The following is an 18,399-nucleotide window of genomic DNA, read 5'->3' as shown; positions in this document are numbered from 1 at the left end:
CCCTCTGTGTGTTTGCACAATGTACGTCCACTAAAGGTGTTTGCTTTTGCCTCTGATGGCTCATTCTAAGAGTCTGATAACATTATGGAAAGGATTCCTGCAGGAATTGACCTTTTTCTTAAAGTGTAAGATCTTTTTTGTGTCACCAGAAACAGCCGCTGTATCGCTCTTGCCGAAGCCACCAGACTCCATTCACAGAAACAGTGATTTCCTAAAACAGACTTCATTCAGACTCAACAGAAAAAAATGAAACCCACAAAAAACATCTTGGCTCATCTTTTAGTGTTTCAATCAGTCACAATATATGGTTGAAACTCAGTGAAATCTAATATTGCCCAATTTCCCCAACCAGAATCAAGGATGATTAGTGGAATGAATGAAATGGACCGTTCTGTGTGAGTACTTTTACTGTTTGCACTCTAATTATATTTTGATGCATTTTTTTTGTGTAAGACTTTGAATGGATGACTTTTACTTGTAACAGAATATTTCTACACTGTGATATTGCTATATTACTACCACCACCTATTCCCAATGCATGCTGGGATAGGTTTCAGCCCTGAGCAACTTCAAACAGCAGTTCAGAAAGCAGAGGGATGTATTTAGCGGCATATTTTATGTCTGTTCTCTCAAAAAAATACAACATTTCAAGTTCAAAAGTTTTGTACTCCAGATTAACCTGCAGACCTTGCTTTTATTTTCTTTTTTTTTATATTGACCCATCTTTGGCTTTGAAGCCAAACAGCCGCATGAAGGTTATCCTTGGCCAGCTGCTCCTGTCAGGTTGTAGCGCTCCAATTTCATTTTAGGGCGCTTCCAGGGCAGGCCTATAGGTGATAATCCATCATAGCTGATGGTACTGGGTGCACCTATGAAGTCTGTCACAGCTCGCCTCTCCTCCTTCCCCTCCCTCTCCCGCTCTCTGGTTCTCCCGCCTCACAAACTCTGGACATTGTTCACATTGGACATCATGCAAAAGAAATGGGCTAACTATTTTTAGTTGTGTTTGCTGTGTACTGCTTGACTATGGGATGATTTCCATAACAGTCGTCCTCAGCAGCTTGCAGCGTTGCGTTGCAGCTTGTTTGAAGGGCTGAGTTTTTGTTGTCAACATTTTGTTGTTTTCAGATGAGACAGATTTACAGTTTCACAAAACAGTTGTTAACATGCATTGTCTCTTCTTTTCATTTCATTTCCCTCCCTTCTCCTCTACACACCTTCAAGAACTGTAATTATCACGGCTTGTGTTTGCCAGATGTCAGCTCCCATACACTTTAACTGTCTTCTACACTTCCCTTACTCTGAATGATAAACAGTTAGCCGTTTAACATTACATTACAGTCCTATCATGTCTAAAAATAATGCTTTAAAGAACATGCCTTTGAGTCATCAGTCTACTTTGCTAGTATCATAAACACCTGGCACAAAACCATATTGCTAGCTCTGGTATGCAGTGCATGCTGGTATCTCATGAATAAAACTTAAATGTCATTATCACAAATTGCAATTCATGTAGGTTTACTTTTTTTCCTATTTTAAATATTCATCAGGCTGATATAGAATCCATGCCAAAGACCACTGAAGCTGTTCTGGATGATCACAATGCCTTCATACAACACTTCAGGTTGATTCTTACTTCAGTTTGCCATCCATCAGTGCACAAAACATTTTCTCAATCATTGCATCACCAGTATGTGTGGTGTCTGAGAACTTCTTTGTGATTTTATTGCATCCTGTTGTATTCTGTTCTTATTTATTGTACTGCTGTGGTACTGTAGCAATGTAAGGATGTCATCAATCAGCACTACTCCTGTCTTTCTCATATGGCACTCCAGCCCCCTGGAGTCTTGACCTGAGCAGTAAATAAAAGCCTGATAATGTTTATTTTCAGAAAGATCTCTGAAAATACATATTGTGGAAAAAAATACCAGAGTGCAAGGCAATGCGAGGCAGCTTTATTTAGTGGCACTTGACTTTGTCTCCCTGTCATTTACTATAATCATATACCATTTTCTCCTATTGTTTTACCTCTGAAATAATTATAGTCAACTGTAGTTATTCTCAAGTATTAGCATGGAATGATACACTTTTATTGTGGTGTTCACAGCATTTAAATGGGCCAGATACCATTATCTTTTTGTATGAATTAATGTATTTCTTTCACATGAAAGAGGAATTGTATGAAACAACTGAAAACTACAATATGTAGTTATATGTCTCTGTCCGTCCATCCATCCATCCATCCATCCATCCATCCATCCATCCATCCATCCATCCATCCATCCATCCATCCATCCATGTCCTCACAGATCTGTCTATCTGTCTTGATGAACATGACAAAATGATGCCAGGCCTTCTCTCCACACAATTGTCGACACCCGCCTTTATTGTGAGCCAGCTCTTCATTAAATCCTGATAGCAGCTGAAAAGGCCTGTGTGAAATTAAGTGTGACACATTAATGAAGTATTATTTGTCAACTGGTTAAATGGATCCAGTGGTTCTGTGTGAGACTAATATCAATATCCAGAGTCTGGCTGTTTTGACAGGCTCAAAGGGAGTTCCATTTAAGTTCTGAAGTAATTGCAGCCACTCTCACTTCGTTCTCTCTCTCTCTCTCTCTCTCTCTCTCTCTCTCTCTCTCTCTCTCTCTCTCTCTCTCTCACTCACTCTGTGGTATCACCGTTTAGTCTGGATCTCTACCTGCTCTTCTGCCTCAGCATTTCTGTGTCTGTGACTCTTTGTCTGTCTGCCTTCCTCTGTTAGTTTCAGTTTTCCAATTTCAGTCACTTTATTGGCATGACTGTTAAATCGGATAGAATATGTAATACCTTGCCACTGCTTGTGAGGATCTTTCCCTCCACCGCCCACCTCCCCACCCTGCAGCACACACACATGCACACCTGCCTCCCTCCTTACCTCCAGCTCTTACTCTGACCTTTCATTCAAGCGTTTTTCCTCGCTCTCCTCTTTATCGACATCCTTTCCGAGTACCTCCCTCCTTCCATCCATTTCACCTGGACTGACCGCTATGCATTGTCAGCCGCTCTGCTGCACTTTCCACGGAGATGCACACACAAACGCAAGAATTCTTTCTTTTGTTCAAATGCACTGCTGCTGTGTGTCAAATGTGTCTCTTGTTATTCGTTGCTGTGGATGTGTGTGTGCACCATCAAAGTGAGTTGGAGCATTATGGTTGAATAGAATAAGGTCAGGTTGACAGTCAGGCAGACAGATGATGTGGAGCACATGACCTCCATGCCACACTGCCTTGTCTTCACTGCTTCTCTCTTTCCTCCTAAATAAAGTGCTTTTTTTCCTCTGCTCTCATTCCTCCATGTCATTTGAGTGTTTTGCTCTCTGCCTTGTGACTTTCTGTTATCTCTCCTCTCCCCTCCATCACAGTATAATCACAGAAACTAGACAGTGCAGAGACTTTTCCTTGTCTCTTCCCACCATGCCCATCTTGCTCCAGAAAGGTACACTGACTAGAATAACCATACTGTATGTTACACAGAAGGGGGTTCATGTGGCAAATGCTGCACAAACACAGTAAGAAACAGCACACACACACACACACACACACACACACACACACACACACACACACACACACACACACACACACACACACACATAATAAAAGAAGCCTCACAAGCTGCTGCTGTCCTCTGCCTGTTTCTCTCTCTCCCTTGCTCTCATTGTATTTTCTTGTCTTAACAGATGCTTTTGTTGCGTTGAGAGACCCAAAGGTTGGTGAGAATGATGATGTAGGAAGCGTGAAGTGGAAATCTCAAACATCACTCACACTTCTAAGTTTTCTACGAGGAGGTGTGAATCAGCAATGCCTGTATCTCTTGCTTCCCTCCTGTCCTCTAAGATTGATTTATTTCTTAATTATATTAAACACAATGGAGAATGTGCAATGGAATAGCAGGAGAGTAGGCGCAGAGAGGGTAGATAACCTGTGACGACAAGGGACGAGCTTAAACGTTAGATAGCAGGGATTCATACCAAGTCGCTCCATTAAGCTCAGTCTAAGACTATTAAAAGATTTGAGTGAGAATGACTTCTGAAAATCCCCAGGAGGGGGTTTGTGGGTCAATATGAGATGTGTGTCCATAAGAGAAGTCTGATATGATTTGAGACGTTTATGTTACATGAGAAATAAATAAATACTTAAAAAGAAAAAGAAAAAGTTTTCATTGATGAAGATTTTGTGCAGCTGAGATAGCCATTGCACAGTATCGAGAGATACTGTCATGACGTGTTTACCCACCCTCAGGCAGAGAGCTACTGTTGTTTTTAACAGCACTAAGCTCCACTCAGAGCACTGTGCTTGAGTGTGTGTAGGTGTGTGTGTGGATTTGTCTGTGTGTATGACTTTGTCTGAACACTTTAAACTCTAATCAAGATATCAATATGTGCTGTTGTAACTCTAACTGCACACTGATGTATTGTTCAGTCTTAAAAAGGAGGTAATTGAGGATCTTGTTTCCTTTACTTTAGGCCGATTTACACCGACTACTCTGATATCCAGCAGCATTAATTTACTCCTCAAGATGATTTAATATGGACATATACCAGTGGCGGATCTAGGATTTTCTAAGTAAGGGGCCATCAAGGGGCCACATTTCTCACAAAGGGGCCAAGTATTTGTCCAACATGCGTGCAGTCACATTTATGATAAAGCACACCCAGTCACACTTTTTTCAAACATTTTAATTAAAAAAGTGTAGACAGTAAAACTCATTTTCAATTTCACATTTGAGGATGTGAGCAACTTCAAAGGAAATAAAATAGTATTCAAATACATGTTTCACGATTTTATATTCAAAAACATGCACTTTTTTTTTTTTTAAATCTTACATTGGACAAGTATAAGCTGTTCTTTCTTTTTGTTGATCAGAGAAATCACCAACACTGTCAGTCTGAGAACATCTCTCTCACACACAGTACCATGTGAGCGACTTAAGACAGAGGCAAGATCCAGACAATGCTGCTCTAAACTGACTATACAAGTAACTACTGTACATTTGGCTCATCTCAAAAAAGCATAATTCTGCGGTTTTGTGACGGGAACTGAAACATCTCACAAATTCAGTCATATCTAAAGACTTTGCCCGTCGGGACTCAATGCTCAGGACCCCAAGGTGATTCGAACGACTGTCTGCCATTGTTGTTCTAAGTTTATTTTTAATTAAACTTAGGGCTGCAAAGCACACATGAGGCAGTGCTCACGGGTATAAAAATGGCAATCCTTCCTGACCTAAACAGCTCATGAAACACCTCCTTGAAAGGTTCTAGGAATACTACAAACTCAAGAGGTGTAGTGAACCTCTGCGTCCCACCTTTTTCTATCCTCTCCAAAACTCTCTAGATCTGATACGGTTCCCCGTGTCGTCTCCAGCCCGCCTGTGTTATCGTAGTCATGGATAATCGTTGTGTTCATTCAATTGATAGTCTTCTTCTGTCAGCTTTATTGACGGTGGACCTGCCTATTTGGTGCACTACCGACACCAATGTTTGAGCATGGAATTGCGTTCACCTATACTCTGATGGTCATTGTCTAGCAAAACGACAGATGAGTGACAGGACAGGGGCACTTCAGGGGGCCAATTAGATTTCGGATGGGGCCAATGGCCCTGTGGCCCTGCCCCTAGAACCGCCGCTGACATATTCATACACTATATTTCAATGTCAATTTGACCTTTTTATAGCTTCAGTCAGTGTTGGCCAGTATACTTTCAGTTCACAAACACTGTCCTCGCCATCATTAACACTGAGGATTCAGTTGGGCTCCAGAAGTACAAGCTTTAATGATCCTATGACTTCTGCATAGGACTGACTGTCAGACACTGAGTTATCCACTGTTAGCTTCAGTCCACACTGGTGCTGAAATGATCAGCCAATGATTCAACAGTTATCCAGCATTTTTTCAGTAAGGTCATCATCATTTATCAGTTATCACAGTGACAATGCTAATATAAATACCAACATCGGCATGCTAACCATCTCACAGCGACAGTACAAATATGATTATCTTAAACACCAGTTTAGTTTAGCATGTTAGCATTCTAAGATGTGCTAATCAGCACAAAACACAAAATAGCCTACACACAAGGCTGTTAAACTGCATTAGTTTTGCAGTTATTTGGTCAGAAACCAAAGAATTTGATAAAGTGAAAGTTATTACATCTCTTCCTAAGATGAACATGAATGTGTTCAGGCCTAATTTCATTGCAATCCATCTATTATTTGTTTAGACATTTAATGCAAAAACCATAAATGTCCAACTTGTGGCTACTCCAGAGGAAAAGCCAGAGGATCACCAAAGACATGTAGTCTGGGAATAATGAATGTCTGTACAAAGCTTTGTGCCAATCCATTGAGCAGATGTTGATGTTTCACAAGGGAAAATTTTGCTTCTGCTGCAGCTAGAGGAAAAGTTAGACGATCACCAAAGTCAGCAGGATACATCCTTAGGGGACCATGAATGTCTAAATTTCATGCTAATCCATCCAATAAGGTTGTTAGCTGGTGTGAAATAAACTGCCTACGTTCCCTCCTCTCTCCTGTCCCGTTTCTCTGCCTGTCAGTTTCAACACAGGATACAGCGGACTGTGTGAATGAAGCGCTCACAAAGAGAATGCCAGTCACACATTTCTCTTTATTTTCTCCCCTTCTCCTTCCCTCCCTCCCTCTCCTCTCGTCTCCCCCTCTGTCCGTATGTGCCAAAGATCTAAGCCGTTTTCATCTCTTTGTCGGAACTCTCCCTCTCTCTTCTCTCGTTATCTTTTCATCCTGGGAAAGCTCAAGTGTGGCAAACACGCTCTTATGGAGGAGTACGAGTCATGTTTGGCCGTGCTCTACAAACCCCAGATCACCTCACATCGCTCCAGGTCTCACAGCAGATGCAACCCCTAATCCTCCACCTCTGGCTTGTTGTCTTTTCTCCTTCTGTCTACATTTCACAACACTACTGTCATTTAATTCACATATCAAATATACCTGTTTGTGTGACCATATATGCCTCAGCCTCATGCTTGCTAGCCTTAACTGGAATTTTACCTTTCTCTCCAACACTTTTAATCAAATTTCGGGATTTGGTTTTGGACCTTTTTGAGCTAAGATCAAACTACAGAACTTTTTCGGAGCTTACATTATGTTGTAGGCTTACAGTGAAGCACTTCACAGTGATGTTATTCTCAGGAAATGTATGCTGAGAAAGTATTAGAAAATGGACAAACCTTCACATTGATGTTGAAAGAAGCCCAGTTATGTCTAAAGAAACTGGCTGCACAAAGTGGGGATCTTTTGAATTTCAGTCTTTCCCTTCTCTCCTCAAGGATTGCATGCTCTGTGCCTGCCAATAATCTATATTGAACAATATTTCAAAGAGAAGATTCACTGTCCTTGGACATGAAGCCTGAAGTGCTGTGAGGAAGCTGCTGCTCTTCTTCCCTCTCTTTCCTTCTTTCTCTCTCTCTCTCTCTCTCTCTCTCTCTCTCTCTCTCTCTCTCTCTCTCTCTCTCTCGCTCTCTCTCTTTTCCATTACAGTTTTTTGTTTCTCCACCTCTCTGCCCTTCCAATCTGGCCTCTGCTCGCCAATGATCCCCCTTTATTAGCTGCCGCTGTCATCTGACACTTCTGTTGATCGCACAATCTCTTTCTGCTCTTACAGTGATTGTGGTGGAAAACATATAGTTGCTCACTGACAAACACAGGTACAAACACACCCTGACATGCCAATTTCATCATATTGGAAAAGTCTTCCATTTGTATGGATAACATAAGTAAATCAAGGTTCTTCTTGATGGCTTTGTCTGTACGCAGTCAGTACTGTCAGATATACGCTCTACTGCCGCATCCAATGGTCATCCACATAGGAGACCATGCACAAGCAGGCATAGAGACATGCTCATAAATGCACGGATGCATGAGCACACAGATAAAGCCATGCATTAACGCTGACAAATAAATGCAAACAGACCAAATAGCCTGTAAGCCAAAATATGTTGAGAGAATGAAGGCATGAATTACTTTACATATAGAGCTTCATTCATTTATATAGCCTCCTGAATATGTTTCTACTTTCCTCATCTATCTGTTCTCTTGCCGTTTCCTCTGTTTGCACTTCGCATTGAGCTTCCCTCAAGGAAGTGATGATTGGTGTCCGCGTGTGCTTGTGTGTGTGTAATTTATTCACATACTACCGTTGGCTTACCTCTCAGCGTGGTGTGTGATGGAGTGATATCTGTGTATTTCACTGTTCTGACCAGGCTGCTTCCACATATCACTTTTTGACGAACTGAAGAACTCCAGGGCCCACAGGATTTTATTGTGTTTTCTATGCCATGAGCATAGAAAACACATAGTTTTGCAAAGCAGTCAGGCACTCTAAATATTTTCACATTTAAAGAAATAGTCTTGGGAAACAATATGCTTGTTTGTTTTCTTGTGGTGCCTCAGATGAGGTAGCTAGCTATCACCTCTGTTACTTTTTGACTAGAAGTAAGCTTTTGGGGAATGCTGTAATAACCTGATTTGATGGTGTGATTATTTTACGCATTGTGCAAAAACAAACAATTTAGTTAGTCAAATTCATTTGATATATCACCCCCGTTTCAGCCTTGCAGGCAGATACCACTGTCATGCCTGTGAGGTAAATATAAAACCACAGTCAGCATTAAGTTAACTTAGCATAATGTCTGGGAACAGGGGGGCAGCTAGACTGGCTCTATTCAAGACCACCTGCCAGCACCTCTAAAGCTCACTAATTGTCACATCTTGCTGGTTTAATCCATACAAAAACCAAAGGGTGATGTAGTTTTACATGGAGTTACATGCCAGATAATTTCTTGGCCAGGAGCAATAATTACTTGAAATTTGTACTCCATGAAATCACTTTTGGTCACAGGCTGTTGTTGAAATATTCCTTTAAAACAAAGGTTGTCTAAGGTCTGACAAAAATGTCAGTGCTGCAGTAGGTTGATGAATATAACATATGGATTTGGCAAAAACAGAAATGAGCAAGTACAGTAAGCGTAGGAGATCATACAGCTTGTTTGATGGTGTTCTAAATGCTGTTTTCCATGTTGCCAAGACCAGTTCTGGAAAAAACAATAAACACATTCAGTATTGAGATTTTTATTTATTTATTTATTTTTGCATAATCATAAAACTTCAAAGATTGGCATAAAATATTATTGTTTCTTCCACTCCCAAAAGCTCCAATATGTGTCAAACTCTATGGTGGCTAACACAGAATTATAATCAGTTTAAGTCTAAAAGTGCTACTTTGTAACTGGACTCATAACAAAATGTTCTTGTGTTTGAATATCTGTCTCCATTTATTGTGAAGTTAACTGACTGGGCTTCAGTATTAGAATGTGCATGCAAATTAAGATGAGCGATGTCAGCTTTCTCTCCTGTTTCTTTTTTAACCTTTGAATCTGCCTGAGGGGAAAAAAATGCAAAATGGAGATTGTTCTCAGTTGTAGATGGCTCCAAGACCAGAATCAAATTAGAAGGCACAAGGCAGTGAAAAACATGGCAGTTTGCTGGTGTTTAGACAGGCTTAGTCTGAGTTTGGAAACCTACCACTGAATTCAGCACCAGTTAAATTCATGTTTGTATGGGAGACACAACTCTGCTTTAAGGGAGGCTGTACTGTATGTAGTTACTGGAACAGTGAAGCATTTAGGTGACTTTATAATAATACACTGGAAAACACATTCAAGGATTTGCAGGAAAAAAAGATTTTAAAAAAGTTAAATTGAAGAGTTATTTATTGTTTCGTCGTGCTTGTGTGTGTTTATATGAGCGTGTAAGCAGGTAAACAGCAATTTAGAGTTGATTGAAAGCACCCAAGAGGTCACTGGAGGTTAGTTCTTTCATTTTTTTAACGGCCATTTAATGTTTGGGTCAGAAGTTAAATCAACATCCCAGATGTGTTTTGATATCTAGAGCTCCATTCGAGCCAAAATGAAAAGGAAGGGGTCATAACATCAACCATTTGATCTCTCTCCAACCTGTCTGCAGAGAAGAATCCTGATAAAAATGCTGCTGTCATGAAGCTGCTTTTTCTGAGTGTGTGTGTGTGTGTGTGTGTGTGTGTGTGTGTGTGTGTGTGTGTGTGTGTGTGTGTGCGTTTGTGTGATTAGTTTTTTTGGGTCAAATGAACACTTCCCTCTATTGCAGTTAATCGATAAAGTCTGTGACTTTTCTCTTGTGTACCCTCTGTTCACTAATATCTCCTCCGTCTTTCCTTTCCTTTCCTTTCCTTTCCTTTCCTTTCCTTTCCTTTCCTTTCCTTTCCTTTCCTTTCCTTTCCTTTCTAATGGTGTTGGCAGGGGATGGGCCAAAGCATCTAAATGCTCTCTCGTGAATGAAGTGAATGGAAACAGAGGTCATTGGCATGCATGAGCAGCTCCCATAAAGTAACTGTGTATATCAATCATGCTCTGCATGACTTCGTGTTCGACAGGATTCATGACCTTCTGCGGGATTCCTCTGGCAAGATACAGTATAACATACATAGAAACACACACACACACAGACATTGACATATGCATGTACTTACACTCACATTTCAGCAACGTGCACAAACACACACACATGCATACACTCCTCCTACCACAAGCACACACACTCTGCTCAGCACTTTGTCAAGCTGTCACTGCGGTTTGACACCAGCTCTCCTGTCTCATCATTAGTTTTAGTGAGAGATGTCCTGTCCCCTCAACAAAAACAAACATGGCAGGCGGTGACGAATCAATTAATCAGACGAGGCATTTGCCGATAGTTATGTTTCACTTACAACTAATGTGCATTGAATGTCTCAGAAAGTTTCCAATAATGCATGGACAACACTCTCAATCAGCATCCCCTGAACAGCTTTGATTGATGAATCATCAGAGTCAGATAGATCGCTGTCAAAACTGCAGCTTTCTATGACTGATGATCATCTTTCACACTGACTGAATTGATGCTCTTCTGAGTGGGAAACGGCATCGTACCAATATTCGTGTTAATAACTTCTTCCTATGTTTTTTCCTCTGTGTTACAGCCTTTGGCCTGATTTACACTATGAATTCCTGTACTATTTTGTTGCCTACTGGGATTTTTGCGGTTGATATACTACTTGTGGCATAAGAATGGATCAGAAACCAAGTTGTTGCAGTATCATGACACTTCTGAATGATGGTAACACTCAAGATATGTTTGTTTCATGACATGAATGTACCATGAAGTGCATAACTAGTACATGGCTAACCTCTCCAGTTAGTACTTTTGATGATGTGACCTCTGTGGGAATGCCTGTGGTGTGCCTGAGGCCAGAGGAGTGAATGAATGTCTCTAGTGTAACAGGTTGAGCTCTCTTTCTTTGTTTGTATCATTCCGTTGTTTTGCTTTTGATTGCATTGCCCTGCTGGGGAGCCTCCACCCATCCAACCTCTTCTCCCTCTGGCCGAGCTGTCAGTCTCTCTTCCTTGGTTGACTACCTTTGCCGAACTCTTTGTCTTGTGATTACTACCATCTACTTCTATTCTGTTTTTTCTTCTCATCGTACCTCTTCCCAATGATTTCTTTTCAATTGCCTTATCAAATCCCTGATTACATTCATTTATCTCTCTGCCTCTGCGTCCTGTTCTCAGCCTCATCCTTCCTCTTCTTTCCTTTGCTGTTTGTCTTTAACGTTGCTTTCTCCTCACCTTTCTGTTTTTCATCTTCTGTCTTTGTCTCATCTTTAGCTTCTCCCCTCTTTCTGTACTTCTCTGCTGTTTTTTTGGTCTCCCTCTCTCTCCCTCCCCTGCCTCTCTCTTCCTGTCTTCCTCCTCTCTCTGCTGCCTTTATTTCCTCCTCCTCTCTCTCAGCCTCCCTTTCTCTAGCCGATCAGACAGTTGAAGCAGCCAAGCTGCCGGAGGCGAGAGCAGACAGAGGAGCCGCTCTGTCCGACCTCCCTCCTGCTCTGGAGAGGCAAACTAATGCAGACACGCCAATAAGCTGTGAGGAGACAGTTATTCACCATTTATATCAGCTCTACGTCTTTCTGAGTTAGCGCAGCGCACCTCTGGAACCCAGCTTGTTACCCCCTCATACTTTTTTTAATAATTGTACCCTTTCATGGGGGTTCCAATGATTAATTAATAATGTACAGATGTGCACCAGGGAAACAGTAGCTCAGAGGTCAGAGTTTGCTTGTTACTGGACGATCATTGGTCAAAAGTAAGCTAACTGAGAAAATCTCAGAGAAGGGAACGTAAATAAAGCATGAGCTCCCATCCCACTGCAACTGCTATCAATGTGCCGTTCAGCAAGGCACTTAACCCGTGATTGCACTGCTGCATCTGCTCTGTGTCCAGCATATAAAGACTGTAATTATACTGGATAGTTCCCTGTGCGTATGTGTGTAACTGTATAAATCTGAAGCTGAGTGTTTACCGAAAAAAAAAGAAAAAGTGTTCTAAGACACTTTTGGTCTCCCGTCTTATATATGAGAGTCACTGAAGTTAAGACCAAGGACAGAGAACACAGACAGAGGAAGAGGCAGACTTCAACTTGAAAAGCATATCATAGCATACTGCTTATTTGCCTACTTTTCAACCAGGAGGCTCAGCTTTGACGACAGTTTTTTTTTTTTGTGCATATACCTACCAGGCTTAGGAGCGCAACTAAAAGACAATAACACAAGTTTTTAATAGCCACATGTTTGCAACCTGGATTGAATCTGACCTACAGTCTTTGCTTTAGTTTCTTGAAAGAGAAAAAAATCCTTACCCAATAATCTGAAAATGTCAATAAAATGCACAAAAGTCAGTGGACGGACACACTGGCCCTGTCCTAGTACCTTAAGTTATCAGCAGCTCCAGCTTGTTCCATATAGTAGAACATGCAGCAACAGATTCAGAGCCTTTTTTTATTTTGAACTTGATTTCTGGCTGGAGATCGCACTGTGTGTTGTTATGTCTGATTGAGTTGAAGTTTAAGGTGAACGGGCCGCCCACTTCCTTCCTGTCTGTTCAACGATAACAGTTGTAGAGCACAGTGAAAATTTGCTCTCCCCGTGAATCGATGCTAATCACATCATTGTGCTTCCCCGTCCCCCACACCTCTCTCTGGGGTTTCACACTCCTCTCTGGCTTTCTCCTCCTCACCCGCTGTTTCTCTTGCTCTGTCTCTGTCTCTCCCCTCCTCCCTCCTGTCTCCCCTCATCATAGGGGAGGTGAAGCCATCTGAGGCTACTTGCACGCAAGCCAGCCCCCCTCATCGGTCAGCGCTGTGCAGACTCAGATATTGTAGTTGTCACCACCGCAGAGACCCATCATGCATCTATCATCCTTTTTTTTCCCAGCTGCTGTTCTGCAGCCTGTTGTTTCTTCAGCGAGCATGGAGCTGTCGACAACATGTTGATAGAATTTTCTTAGGGTGATTCGAGACAAGATCTTGCTTGGGATTTGAGTTATGACAAACCTGAATATTGTCGTATTCCACCTGAGTCAAATGAACAATACATTTGACAACCCAATGATTGGTTCTCAGGTGTTTTTTGTATAAATCTTTTAAAGCCACTGACAAACATCGACAAAAACCTTCCATTTAGACAAGGTGATTGTTGGCACGACCCAAGTTTACTGACCAAGAATACAACATTGCTGTATTCTGAGGAGCACAGTGGCAAGTTAGCACAATACTGCTGCTAAAAACAAATTTACCTCAAACTCTGCAGACTTGCAGCTCCTCATCCTCCTGTTTTGAGGTTTTTTGACATATTGTAGTGCCAATGCTATGACCGAGAGAGACAAGAGAGAGGTACAGAGAGAGATGATGTGAGTTGATGATGTGTTTCTTCTTGCATCTGTTTTTCTTTCCACCTCACCACCACGATTCACCAGGCATTCATCACATGCCTCAGAACTGATACTGTACAGTATGAATACAGTCTGGCACTGATTGCAACCAAAATCATGTACTGTGTAAAATCTGCTTGCTGTTATTGCACACTCTATACTGTATCAGACAAAAGCACTATCCCAGGTAGAAGAAACAGCCTTTTGACCTTCTAATGGAGACCAAAGTTTCAATTTTCCAATAAATGCCTGCATTGCTCATCAAACACTGGCACACGTAACACTCCAGCATTTTTGTAAAAGGCTTTGTTCGTGCAGATGCAGGAGTAATGTGATATATTTATTTATCTGAGTCATCGATACTGGCACTAGTATTACTCATACACCCACAAGAGAATGACCTTTTTTTTTCTGCTGCAGAGATGTTACTAAATACGTAATGTGGTTTCTTTCCCTTTGTGTGTGTGTGTGTGTGTGTGTGTATGTCTGCATGGCTTCATGCCTATCTCTGCATGTGTGTGTGTCCATGCGTTCACTCACAGCTCCAGCCAACGCCCAGATTGTGCACTCAGGCGCAGCATGTAACGTCAAGGATGATAACATCAGTGAGAGAATCTACACCATCAAAGAAGGAGACACACTAGTGCTTCAGTGTATTGTTAAAGGACACCCACGACCACAGGTAAGCTCGCAAACCACCTGCTCATGGACTGTTTACATGTGTCTTCATGCTGATCCTGTTTTCCAGAGTGACTTTCATTGAGGGAGCTGGTAGGTTTTGAGACCCTTGCTCAAGGACACTTGAACGATAGTGTTTCTAGTGGCTCTGAAGGCAAGCTGTCAGCAATCCAACATCCAGCTAGCCTCTCTGTAATCACTGCACACTAGTTGAATGTGGCAACTGATGGTTGGATGGATGAATGAAGCCTTTTACAGTTTTTGGTCAAATTACACACATGGTCTGTTCAGACTGGTGTCGTGAAGCCATCTGAGAAAAAAAATGTGTGCTAATGAAATTTCAGTGTGGTTTCACAGTTAAATTATATCAAAGCCACATAGAACAGAGCAGAATAAAATAAACGAAATCAAGATGACTGGTTGTTGTTTTTTTTTAAAGGAAATTAATATGTAGGTGATCAATCCACTACATGCATTTATGCATATATTTGAAAAATAACACTGATTCATCCCAGTCGATCAAACTGGAGTACTCTTGCAGACCTTTCCTCATTAAATCTTTCTGAATTCTTAATGCACATCTCACATTCAAGCTAATATCTCTGCCTTCATTTTCCTGACTCAAATATAGCAAAGCCCAAGGTCTTATCAAGCTGTTCCTTTTGTTATAATGCATGAACACCTCCTTTAATCTGGCAATGCCTCACTTTGTTTACATGGTGTGCCTGTTTTCACACAAGCATGTCGAGGCAAAAACATGACTGAAAAGACTGCAGGCGACAGTGACACTTTCTATGATTAGCATCCGTTACAAAACATGCCCTGCTCTGGCTAGCGTAGATTATATGATACATCCATGAGCCATTACTCATGTTTATAGTGTCTGTGCTTGTGTTTGTGCTGAGTCACACGAGCTCCTCCTTTGTTCGCCTTACAGTGGCTCTAACTAATATTCCCTGCTTCAGGGTTCTCAGGCGGACATTAATATAAGCTGGCTCTTACCTGAGTCCCCTGTGTTGTTAGTGACACATTTACTATAATTGGTTTAACATTAGACAAATTGTTCTGATGAATAAGTGCAGAAATAGCTCAGGATTGGAGCAATATGCTTGTGACTTTAAGGTCATGGGTTTGATTCAGAATAGCTGCAAGGCTAAATGTGCTATGCCTGCTGTAAATAGTAAGTTTACTGACAGTTTTAAGCAACTTCACCACTGGATCTAAATATATTACTTCTTAAAATATAGTACAAGACACAATTTGGACCATATATGTTAAGATAAATACACAATACAATATATGCTAAATCATAGTATGAAGTAATTTGCTGTCCACTTCAATGCACCACCCAATTTTCTTCTGCCCTTTTTAGCTACACTGGTAATTAGTGAAGAACAAATGCTGTTATACAACAGCTCAGACTGGGTTGCACATGCTGCGTTTGGAGTGCAGCCGATTAGTGGGTTAAAAAAGAGCATGGCCATCTTTCATAAAGATATACGGGAGCAAGCACACACACACACACACACACACACACACACACACACACACACACACACACACACACACACACACACACACACACGAATAAATGTTCATGCAGTACATACTATACATGTGCACACAAACACACACACATAAGTGCACAGTCAGATATACATTCAAACATGCACACATGCACACACATATGCACGCATGCACAGAGCTGATACACACATAAACACAAGCAGAAGAAACAAAGCCTAGACACAGGCACTGTTTTATTCATGTTGATGTGATGCCAGTGGACATGCACCCGTGAGGAACACTGCTTTTCTCACCTCACATACTCCCATACAAATACACACAAAACACACAATCCTTCCACAGTCACCTCAGTTCATTTTACATCTAGTTCTGTTAGCTCACACTCACGCACGCACGCACGCACGCACGCATGCACGCACGCACGCAACACGCATGCACACAGACCCTTGTCCAAAATGTTTTGCTGGAGTTCAGACCAGGAAACCAGATGTGTCCAGTGTTGGCTGAGTGTCCTGTTGTGTGTGTGTGTGTGTGTGTGTGTGTGTGTGGGTGTGTATGTTGTACTTGAAACATAGTGGGCACCAGAAGTTTAGAACCAACAGAGTGAGGACATTTTTGGAAATTGAGGACATTTTGTCCAGTCCTCACATCTTCAAAGGGTTGTTTGAAGATTAGGAGTTGGTTTTAAGGATTAAGTTAGAATATAATTTAAGGTTAAGGTTAAGTTTAAGGTTAAGGTTTGGGTAAGTTGCAAGAGAATGCATTATGTCAATGAATGTCCTCACGAGGATAGAAGTACAAGTATGTGTCTGTGCATTTTGTCTGCATCTGTGTGGGGACATAGATCTGTTTACACAGTCCAGACCCACCTGCCATACGGGGACAAAACAACATCGGTCTAGTAATCGTGAAGAATTAGGTTAAAGTCAAGTAAGGTTAAGTTGCTGCCTCCAGGAAATGATGTATGTAATATTATGACTATATAATGTCCCCAAAAGTAGTGGAAACACTGCTGTGTGTGTGTGTGTGTGTGTGTGTGTGTGTGTGTGTGTGTGTGTGTGTGTGTGTGTGTGTGTGTGTGTGTCTGTCTGTCTGTCTGCGTGGTTGGCTTTGTGCCTGTGTGTAAGAGGCAGCTTGCTTGTGGGATTCTGTTGATGCAAGCTGATCATTTGTATGTAGCTGTAATATCTAATTACACCTTGACCTGTCATCCTATCCCGCCAATGCTAACTTTGGCTGTTGTTTCTCTCTCATTTGATCCATCTTTCTCAGCCTCTCTCTCTCTCTCTCTCTCTCTCTCTCTCTCTCTCTCTCTCTCTCTCTCTCTCTCTCTCTCTCTCTCTCTCTCTCTCTCACACACAGGCAGACACAGATGCACACCACATTTACTTGCCGGGTGCCCTAAAACAAATACAGACCAACTTTTACTAAAATTTTATTTTCAACAGCTCTGGAATAATAATCATAATAGAAACGTACTCTGAAAAACACATACTACACAAGTTCCTTCCCCTGAAGCAGTTCAAAGATGTAGGAAATTGCGTCAGTGATTGCTTGTTCTCTGGGTCGGAGGTGGGAGTGTATTTTGAATAATGATCACATTGGTCACATTGTCAGAATGTAAAATGTATTTAGTGTGTGCACAAGCAGGACTTAGACCGCCTCTGGCGAAGAGACATTGGTTGAGTGAATGTGTGTGTGTGCCTGCATTCGCATATGTGTGCATGTATGTGTGCGTGCCTGACTGGAAGGAACTGTGTATGTAGACACACAGTAACAAACAGAGGCAGACAAAGCAACAAATTATAGACTAAGGCCAGAGATATACTTTCTTTTCACGACATGTTCACACGTGCATAATGACTGCTCTGCATATCCTACATCTGTTTGGAGAGCTGGTCGTGCACGTCCTCAGAAATCACCACAATATGCACATGAAAGGTAGAGGCAGTGTGGGGGCAGTATAGGGATGGTAGCAGATATGCGTCATTGTTGCTATGTGCTTGATTTAGAAGTCTTATATACTGTCAACGAAGGCACCACTGTCACTTTTTTCCACCATGTTTGTTGCTTACATCATGCTAATACAGAAGTTCTATATACTCTGAGTGCTCTGGTGTGCCCTTTAATGGTAACCTCCATCTTTCATGCATAGTACTTAGACCATTATGATAACGCTCATGACCCAGCGGCCTGTCTTTGCAACCATATGGTAAAAAGCAAGTTCAGTACATCTCCGGCCTGATTTGATCAAAATGAAAACTGTATCTTGCAGTAAAGTGGTTAAAGGCAGGAAAAGCTTTTTTTTTCAAGTCAAGAGTTTTTAATACACACACCTGTCAT

At 41.5% G+C, this 18,399-nt stretch overlaps 1 protein-coding gene across 1 annotated transcript in view; it reads left to right on the top strand.

Moving 5' to 3' along the window:
- The window catches only part of LOC139335431 (MAM domain-containing glycosylphosphatidylinositol anchor protein 1), a 168,831-nt gene that overhangs the window by 34,878 nt on the left and 115,554 nt on the right, over positions 1-18,399 (top strand). Inside the window, exon 3 of the mRNA XM_070969035.1 lies at positions 14,394-14,533. Coding sequence (XP_070825136.1) covers positions 14,394-14,533 — 140 coding nt within the window. The remainder of the gene's footprint in view (positions 1-14,393; positions 14,534-18,399) is intronic.

The sequence above is a fragment of the Chaetodon trifascialis genome, chromosome 1, assembly GCF_039877785.1.
Source record: "Chaetodon trifascialis isolate fChaTrf1 chromosome 1, fChaTrf1.hap1, whole genome shotgun sequence".
Taxonomy (NCBI): domain Eukaryota; kingdom Metazoa; phylum Chordata; class Actinopteri; order Chaetodontiformes; family Chaetodontidae; genus Chaetodon; species Chaetodon trifascialis.
This window is presented reverse-complemented; position numbering and strand designations above follow the sequence as displayed.